The sequence below is a fragment of the Malus domestica genome, chromosome 09 (assembly GCF_042453785.1).
Source record: "Malus domestica chromosome 09, GDT2T_hap1".
Lineage (NCBI taxonomy): Eukaryota > Viridiplantae > Streptophyta > Magnoliopsida > Rosales > Rosaceae > Malus > Malus domestica.
In genome coordinates, this window is record NC_091669.1 from 9,909,638 (window position 1) to 9,919,823 (window position 10,186).

General features: G+C 37.5%; 1 protein-coding gene across 1 annotated transcript; it reads left to right on the forward strand.

Annotated features, from left to right (window-relative positions):
* Positions 1–2,074: 2,074 nt before the first annotated feature.
* On the forward strand, positions 2,075–10,026 carry LOC103443033 (flowering time control protein FPA). The gene is made up of 4 exons (XM_008381817.4): positions 2,075–2,384; positions 2,514–2,828; positions 6,380–7,620; positions 8,585–10,026. The coding sequence occupies exons 1-4, from the start codon at positions 2,382–2,384 to the stop codon at positions 9,744–9,746; spliced, it is 2,721 nt and encodes a 906-aa protein (XP_008380039.3). The 5' UTR covers positions 2,075–2,381; the 3' UTR covers positions 9,747–10,026.
* Positions 10,027–10,186: the final 160 nt, after the last annotated feature.

Here is a 10,186-nt window from a genome sequence, read left to right on the forward strand (position 1 = left end):
CACGCGGGGCATGTTCACGTGGGTGGGGTCCAACTGGTGCTATGCCTGCTGCATTTGGCCCGTCTGAGAGTGAGTTTTGGGCGTTTGGGCTTCACATCAGATTTTTCACTCTCACATGTGGGCTCCACCATTAATTTTGGGTTAGTATTTGGGGTTTTTTTAGGTTCTAACACTTAACCCAATTTTAGAACAAGGGTTTTTTTTTGGGGGGGGGGGGAATAGAAGGGAAAATTTAAGACTTACTCCAAGGGTTAGAGTTGGTCTAAAGGGTGAAGGAGTGGACTCAACTCACTCAAGTCCAAACCATCCGAACCAAATCTTTCAAAATTAGCTATGTTTGATTTTCCTAGGGATATTTGTTAAAATCAAACCGAACTGAAATTGTTACATTGCAATCGATTCAGTTGAGATTTTGAGACAAAACAATCAAGACGGTGCAACTGCAACTCAAACTTTAAAAATTCAAGAAGTTGTAAAATCGACCAATTGGAAAAGCCAATGATTTTGGTAAGGAGACTAATTTTCAGACATCATTTTTAGTCTTTCACGTAGTCCTCTTTACTTGTGATTATCATATTTAACTAGTCTATCCACACACGTTATACGTGTGTAATTAAATTTGTCTATGTTTGTTATAAAAATATTTATATCACTTCTTTAAAAAAAAAAAGTGCGGAGACATAAGTTAAATAAATAAATAAATAAAGGCTTGTTTTATTAACACCTCATATTTTGTTGACTACACTCCACATGCTTAATACACCCTACATCTACTTTTTAACTAAAAATTTATCTTAATACACCCCACTTATTTTCCAATACCACCCTTACACCCCACACCCCTCTACTTAAACCTCACACCCTACTTAGACCCTACAATCAAACTCTTCCTTAATTAAATTATTCAAATAGTTTTTGATGCTTTGTTTTTCTGCGAAGAACTTGCTAGAGTTTTGGGGGAGAAGATAGTCATAGATTTCTCAAATATGTGGATCACATTATGAGAAGAAGTATATGCCCATGTTGTCTTTCTTGCTTATTTTATGTTTGAATATTTCTGGGCAACTATAGCATCAAAGAAGAAATTTTAATGTTACGATTCATGCCTAGTATCTAAAGCTCCACCCAAAAGTTCCCTTTGCATATCAATTCGCGATTTTAAATGATTTTCATGCAAAGGAAAATGTATGTCAGGAGATGTATTTATGAAGAAATATATAAGCACATGCATTTTTTTTTTAAATTCTAATAATACAAAAGTTTGAGATGACATTTTAGTTTCAAACTTACGGATGATATAGATGTTGGAATCAATCGAAGTTACAAATGATACAAATGTTGTAGTCAATACCCAAGTGACAGAGCTATGGACGACCTCGAAGCCTCCAAAACATTGATTTCATGTTTCATTCGTCAAAATTAACCTCTTTTTTTCATTAACTATGTTGTGCTTTTAGTTAGGGTTTTGTTTTATAATGGAGGTGAGAGTATATTCAAGAGCTTAAAAGAAAACAATCTTAGAATACATATTGACAAATAGTTGGGGTGTATTCAGAAAATAATTTTTGTTTTTTAATACATATATGGCCTAAATAGTAATTGCATATTAGGGTATATAAGTTATTTAGTAATAAAATATTATGTGAGGTTTATTCAACACTTAGTTGGGTGCTAATAAAAAAAACCTAAATAAAAACCTCCTCCATTTTTCATTTTATCTTATATTTTTTAAATAGATCTGTTATGTTTACCTGGCTATGAGGTTTGTGTAAAAAACTGAAAGTTTGAGTGGTGTGTAATTACTAAATTATCATATCTTTTATTTTTATTTACCTTTAATGAGAAAATTAAAATAATAATTTTATTAATAGGTAGCTTAAATAAATCAAACGAAAACAATTCATTAAATTGAACAGGGGTCGTGCATGAGTTCAATTCAACCGGATATATGGTTATCTTTCCATTTTGTAATATATAAGGGTGAAAACGACATTTTATATTTAGCCTTATTTACCAATTGGCCCCGTATCTTACACATCCGTTTTCAGTTGAGCACAGGACACCCATTCTTGGTAACGACGTGGCCAATCATCATCACACACTATTTCGACAAAAAAAAAATAAAAAAATATATCATCATCGCCCACTTTACCGCGGCCCGGGGAATTCTACCCTATCAAAAAATCCCAATTCCAAAACCCTAATTATAAAACTGTAAACTTGGAGAGGCTGAGAAGAAGAAGAAGAGAGTGGCAGAGTTGATTTTCTACTATCTTCTCCAATCTTTCACTGCTCCAATTTGATTGAAGAATTTCAGAAGGCATTGGACTTCGATCGATTCACACTCCAAAAAGCGTCGCCGGAATCACTGTAAAGTTACTATGGTAAGTGTTTCCGATCAATTCAATCTCACAAACCGTAGAAAATTTATTTATTTTCGATAAAATCGTGTACTAGTTCATGGATTACTGTGCTTTGTCATGGATTCGGATTTTCGGTTTTTGGATGATTAGGCGGGTCGAGGTGGAGGTAGGGACCGGTTTCCGGAGAGTCGCGGTGGGCACGGGCTGCGGCGGTTGGACTCCAAAGGTGGGAAAGCTCCGCCTTCCAGGAACCTATGGGTTGGTAACCTTTCTCATAGTACCGTGGAGGAAGATCTCGTTAATCCCTTTCTGCAGTTTGGAGAGCTAGAAAGCGTAGCCTTCCATCCCGGCCGGAGTTATGCCTTTCTTAAGTTCAAGAGGGAAGATGATGCAATCGCTGCCATGGATTCCCTCCAGGATCTTCCTGTTGCAGGCAACCCACTGAGGATCGAGTTTACCAAGGCGGTTAGTTACTTTTTATTCAAGATGCTATTTTTCTATCTTTGTTGTAAATATATGCGATGTTGTAAGTGTGCACTGAGTATGTTTGTGTATAATATAAGTTGGTTATCTGAATCGAAGGCCATGGTAGTTGTCTTGTTCCGTTATCTTTGATTTTGAGCAAGAATGTATTCCACAGTTTACCAAATTATGATGTCTAATCAGCTAATCAAAATGCTCCATGAAAAATGCATAATGATTGTAACAATGCCACAATCCACAAAAATTATTAAATCCGTAAGTATAAGATACTCCTTTCCAGCATAATCATAAAGCTGACATGCAATGCTAATGTGTACAACAACAAAAATATAAGTCCCTTTATTTTAATAGGGAGCACATGTAAGGCTAAATCGAGGCACATGTCCTCTGCTCATTCCACGGTTTTCGTCGTGACCATTCCTAGCATTCCACATTTGAACTTTCAAGATTAATTCTTTGAAGGTGAAACACATGCAAGGGGATGCAAACCAAAAGCTCTTTTCTTTCCAAATGTTTAATGACAAAACTTGTGACGTAACATAATAATTATGGGTTGCATACCTTATCTATGAAGGATGAACAGCCCTGGACTTTTTCCTTGTATCTTTCCATAAGAGTAGCTGGAAGCCATCTACAAGTTGGGCTAGTTGAGGTTTAATTTAACCGCAAAATATGTTGAATGCAGTGACATTTATGCCATGGCTAGCGTCTCTTAAACCTCCCATAAGTAATTTATCACTACTTAATAAAGAAGGGCACCGCACACCATTTTGTCCCTTTTATCAATTCTTACTGTCATTCTTATTGTCTATCTGGAGTCATAATGCACATTTCATTAACTATGCTGGTGTTTATAGTTGGGTGGGTTTGAGTGCTGAACCAGCAATTTTCAATGTAGTTGTGATTGTTAGTCCATTGCCTCATGTGAAATTAACAGGTTTCAGGGTATGCTCTTACACCAAATTCACTGTGGGGTGGCATTTTAAACACACAGCGAGATTTTTTATAGTACATATGAAAGATTTTGCTAGTGTCATCTTTTGTATACACTTGTTAGGGATGCAATGTACTTAATAAAAGAAAAGGGCGATTATCAAACCCAAACTAAAATTTCATCTATTATATCAAGAGACGGGTGGGAGAAATCTAAAGAATTTGTTGTTGATGTTCCCACCATTGAGAGATTGGTCAAGATTATGTTTGGTAGGACTAGTTCCCATACAAGACAAAAGTTTCAGGAATCAATCTGTTTACTACTCAAGTGTTAGAGCTTTTAGCAAATAGCATCAGATCTGCAGTTCAATACATTTGTCGTTGAGAGAGCAAGGATCACCCTACGTTTTGTTAATCATGGAAACATTTGGACTTTAAAATTCACATGGTTGAATTCACCATATGTTACTTTCTGTGTTGTCTGTTAATTTTCCTCTCTTGTTCATAATCGTTTACGATCTACCTTGCAACTTAAGAAATTCTTAATGACCTTTTTAAAATAGTTGTGACCATATATATTAGATAATAGTTCTAAAGATTAAAAGAGACATTGAAATTCCAATTTATCATATCAAAATGATCGTATAACTAGCAAAAAATTAAAACCCATTGAACAAGAAGCATAAATAGTCACCTCCTCTTGTCTTGCAAGGGTAAAATAATATTTTGCTATGCAACCTCTGCAAGTATCTCCAATAACAGTGTAACTCAATTAATAAAATAAAAACAAATTGAGTTGCTGATGCATGCTGCAAGACTGGGCCGGGTTCAATGAAAACATGAAAGACTTGGAAATGGATTCTTGTCCTCAATGCATTTGGCATGTTTAAAGAAAGATCCAGCCCACCCCCAAATTTTGTTTATTTAGTATGCAGTAGTTAGAAGCATCCTATTCGGATGCTGTAGCTCAGATCACAAGAGGAAGAAAGCTTCTTGGGATAAGACCAATGTCTAGCATGTGTTGGCTATTCATATTCTGCAACTCCTCAACCACCGATTAGTGTTTGAATTAATAATTCATATGTATGTTAAATGCTATAAAAACTTGATGATGCTATGGCACTCCGAATTGCATATTATGTTTAGATTCTTTTCAAGCGTGCTCCCATATATCAGATTCAAATGCAGAACAACCAACGACTGCAGATTGCATGCAAACGAATAGAAATCTTTGTCTAATTCACACTTCCAACATTCGTTATCTGTTAAAAGTATGCAGCAGTGAGAACAGAGCTTCCTTCACGTTTTCAATCTTATGAATGATGCATCACAATCATTACTGATAATAGAGTTCGTGCAATCTGCATTTCACTTCTTTCTTTCTCAAATAAAAAGAAAAGTAAGTATGTCGTGAAAATCCAATCCACTATTTTAATGTAACAACCGGATACTTCATGTTTTAGATTACTCCGGTACCTCCATTATCTTCGGCTTTTGTTTCCGTATCAATTATGATTGTAATACAAATCTCAGGCTAGCCTTAGACCAGTTATTCTTTTATGTTTTGAGAACTTATCTAAGATGGGTTCATGTGAGTTGAAATAAGGCGTGTACCATTTAGTACATCAGTTCAGCTGGAGCACGTTGAAGTCTCGTTTCAGGTTGGAACATCTGAGCACATTACTTAATTCCCCAGATAAAAGCATGTCTTGCGAGATATTTGCCTGTGTTTACAATCTTGGCCTTGGGAGGCCAATGTAGTTTAAAGCACTTTCGGCTTTCTCTTATTGTTCACTAATTTGATCCAGGTCAACAGTGTTAAATTCCTGCAGTTCTTAATGGTTTCGCAATCTTGATTATTGCCCTCAGTGAAAAATCTGTAACAGTTATTGACCAAGTATTTGCGTACTCTTGCTAGCATGATTTACAGTGTTTCGAGTCATAGAATGTTATTCACAGTACTTAGATGTAGTATGTTCTTGTAGACTTCTTGTGCTGAGATATCTATCTGTGATTCTGATTTGAATAATGAGACACATTTAGCAGTTACCTAAGCATGCTTAATTTTGTGTGTGAAGCAGCATTGTTCTGTGTTTTCCAATGTCTGAGTGCATCTTGTAGTAAGTTGTCCATCAGCCTTTGTTTAAAATTTTTTGTTGTGTGTCTGTCTACTACACTAGACTTTCCAAATAATTTGCAAAATGAGGCTTGTTAATTACTTAATAATGTAGAAGTAAAATAGAATATGTGGAGAGCAAATTTAGTGAGGATGCTTTAAATAGTTATAGTTTAATAGATACCTTCAAAAAGAAAAATAGGAACTGAATAACAGAATCATTAATGTTGAATATAATTAGATTCACTGTAAGGACCGTAATGCATGATCTAGTTGAGAAGGATGTTCAGGATATATTGGTCATTGGAGTAATCTTTATGTGATTGAACCTGTTTGTTCCAGTTGGAGAGTTGGTAGTTAACTTTAATATTTCTTTCAAGATCAACAAAACAGGACAGTATTAATGATACAAAGCTAAAGTCAACCTATATTCGTCCATATATAAGCTTGTTCTGTTCTTACTTTGATAAATCTCTTATCACAGGATAAATCATCAGCACCATCGCGTGAAGAAGATTACTCCCAACGTCGAGATGAACAACGTACAGCTCCAAGAGGATCACCTTTTTATCAAATGGAGTTTAGAGCACGCCAGGATAGTCCTGAGCAATTTTATCAGGAAAAATCCAATATGAGTGATAAGAATGCAGAGCCTAGTGCTGTTTTATGGATAGGTTTTCCTGCTTTATTGAAGGTGGATGAAATGATATTAAGGAAAGCTTTCTCACCGTTTGGTGAGATTGAGAAGATCACTGCATTCCCCGGTCGTACTTATGCTTTTGTTCGATTTAGGAGTGAAGTGTCAGCGTGCAGAGCGAAAGAAGCTCTTCAGGGAAAATTATTTGGAAATCCCCGGGTGCATATTTGCTTTGCAAAGAGTGAAACAGGCTCAGCTAACAGTGGAAGGAATTCAATGAGTGTCCCTCCATCCCCTCATTTTCAGGTGAATGGTCGCGCAGGATCATCTGAGAATTTTCGAGAGGACACGAAATTTGGGAGCTTCACAGGTAATCCCAGCATCAGATCTCCTCATTATTTTCCAGATTTTGATGCTGTTGATTCTGATCCCTATGGTTTTAAGCGGAAGGGGAATTTATGGAGAGGTGAAAACAATATGTTTGAACAGAGGAGATACAAGGAAATGAGGTCTGAACTAGGACTATCAGAAGATATGTATGATCCTCGGGGTAGTCCTAAAAGAGAGAAATATTCTCATTTGAATGATTATTCACAGAGATTTCCTCAGACAAGTCAACCTTATGAAGAGCCATGGGACTTGCCAGAAGATATTCATTTATTTCATGGGGCCAAGAAATTGAAGACAGAGTCTTTTCTTTCGAACAAAGAGTTTCCAGAGTATCCCCAGTCTGACTACAACCCAGAAAGACATGGCTTTTCTAGGTCATACTCTGATTTTCCCCAAGCTGACAGTTCCAATAGAAACTTTGAGGGCGGGCCATTTGGTTACAACCAGATCCCTGATCGACCAATGAGTTTACCTCCAGCTCTAGAAGAAAGGGGTGACCGCTGGAAAGAATCTTATGATGATTTTCAGGTGAGCTTGGGTTCTCAGCTAGCAAATCCTGTTGACAGGAGAAGGTTCACTCCTGAACGCGATCGGCCTTCTTTCAATGTGTGGAAATGGGAAGGGACTATAGCAAAGGGAGGAACTCCTGTCTGTAATGCTCGTTGCTTTCCTGTGGGCAAACTCCTTGACTTCACATTGTAAGTATTAAAATATTTTTGCGTAAGTCAATTTCTGGTTACTTGCATGATTAATTGAACAGAATCATTCTCCAGATAAAAAGAGAGTAGAATGAATAGAATCAAGAATGTGAAAAGGCTATATTTACATATTGCCTGTTGTCTTTTATCTTTAACAGTAGCTGATTACTATAACTTCTTGCTTGTTGCGTGTCTGTCAGTAACACGCCATTTCTATTAATGCACAGTATGCATTTTTGTTATCAACATCATAACAAATTACTTAGATGTGTCAGAAATGGAAGAGTTCCAGTTAATTTTCCGTGCATTTTAGAGTTCACAAAACTGTGGCTGCCTGGTATTGCGGCTGATGTATCAAATAATCAGAACATTAGCTGCAACAGTTTTAATTTGCTTTTTCGTTGTTTTTTTCCCCAGTAAGAAGAGGATTATCTGTAGGTGACCCAATTTTATTGAATTTCAGAATCATCTCATTTTCAGCTACATTGATAGATTAGTAGAGACTATACAATCGAATCCTTTTTGTAATTTTGTCGAGTGGTTTGGTCTAATTCCCTTTGTCACTCCGCATCGTGATTATAACATTATTGATATTCATGTCTGATTCAAACTACATGGCGCAATCTAGATAGACTAGTTCATCTGCTCTGAAAACAAAATAATTTTTTTCTAATGTCCTTTGTCACTCCGCTCCGGTTTGAAAATGTGACTACGGGACAGAGGTTCAGGGCCGAAGGGGTAGAGGAAGACCTAGGAAAATTTTGGAAGAGACCCTAAGAAAAGACTTGAGTACTTGGATCTAACGGAGGACATGACACAAAACCGAGCGCAATGGCGTTCTAGGATTCATATAGCCGACCCCACTTAGTGGGAAAAGGCTTTGTTGTTGTTGTTGTTGTTGTTGTTTCGTCACACATGATAGTGTTGGATCTAATCCGTTATTAGCACCAATGTTCTGCTGCAGGCCTGAATTTTTGGATTGTACTGCAAGGACTGGTCTAGACATGCTTTCAAAGCATTACTATCAAGCAGCAAGTGCTTGGGTTGTGTTCTTTGCCCCACAAAGTGATGCTGATATTGGATACTACAATGAATTTATGCATTATCTTGGGGAGAAGCAGCGAGCAGCCGTTGCTAAGTTAGATGACAAGAATACCTTGTTTCTTGTGCCCCCGTCAGACTTCTCAGAGAAAGTGCTGAAGGTACCAGGGAAACTCAGCATCTCCGGTGTTGTTTTGAGGTTAGAAAATCCTAGTTCCAATTTTGGATCGGTACACCAACAACCCGAAAGAAAAGACACAAGATTATTGTCATTGCCTGGGGATACATCATATACAAAGCCATCAACAGCTGCAGAATCTATTCATTCATTTACATCAGCTCCACCGGTGTCATTTTCAGGTTCAGCTTATGGTGTTGGAAATGGATCTGATTCTTACAACGAGAGCAGGCACGAGTATCCACATCATATGGAAAGCCCTGCATTGGGGCGAAACTGGTCTTCACACAAGCCGCAAAACTCAATTATGGATACTAGAAATAAATCAACCCAAATGCCCAATAGTTCCATTGATTCTATTTTTCAGGAGCATAGGATCATGCAAAGGGAAGCACAACAGTCGAGCATTCCAGGTGGAATTTCTCGTATTCGAAACAGCCATTCGTCACAGCAGGAAATCCAATCTCCTGGCTTTTTATCTATGCCGTCTGAATCCCTGCAACCTGAGCAACTTGCACAATTGGCATCATCTCTTGGGCAGCAGCAGAGGCAGTCTGCGAGAACTCCAAATCCAGCTACCGGAGAAGATTTTAGACAAAGAAACACAATGAATGAGTCTGATAACATTCCAAGGACATCCCAGACATTTGGTATGCAGAATAATGAGGTGAATTCGCAGCCGTCAACATCTCAGTTTGGTCAAGTCCAACAGTTGCAGCAGCGGCAACAGCAGGTATCAACTGTGCCTGCAGCGCCTCACACTGTCCAAACAGCGGTTCAGGGAAACCAACAACTGCAAAGCACTAGTACAAATGAAGCAGTAGAAACAGATCCACAGAAACGTCTGCAAGCGACATTACAGTTGGCAGCAGCTCTTCTTCAGCAAATCCAAGGGAAAGGAAGTTGACCAGTACTGGAATATGATCGTGCTGGTCTCATCTATTTTTTGAGAGTGAGTGACGGATAAAATTCGAAATTCAACACCCGTAACGCAGTGCAGTTGCACATGAATTTTGATTTTCCTATAGTTTGATGTAAATCCTCTTCTTTCTTATTTTTACTGTTGGGTTCATGCAGTTTGATGCTTATTGGTTTGTTTTGTCCAATGACTCGAATGGGGTCATGCTACTCATCTACATTCTATATTGACAGAATTGAAGAAAGTTACCGGCTACATTTGATAGCTACTTTATGTTTTTGTCCTTTTTTCTTTCATATGTTAGATATTCTTCGGCACATTTGATAGCTACTTTATGTTTTTGTCCTTTTTTCTTTCATATGTTAGATATTCTTCGGCAGGGCTGCCGTATAGGGCATCTCTTTCACAGTCGTCAATACGGCAGCCCT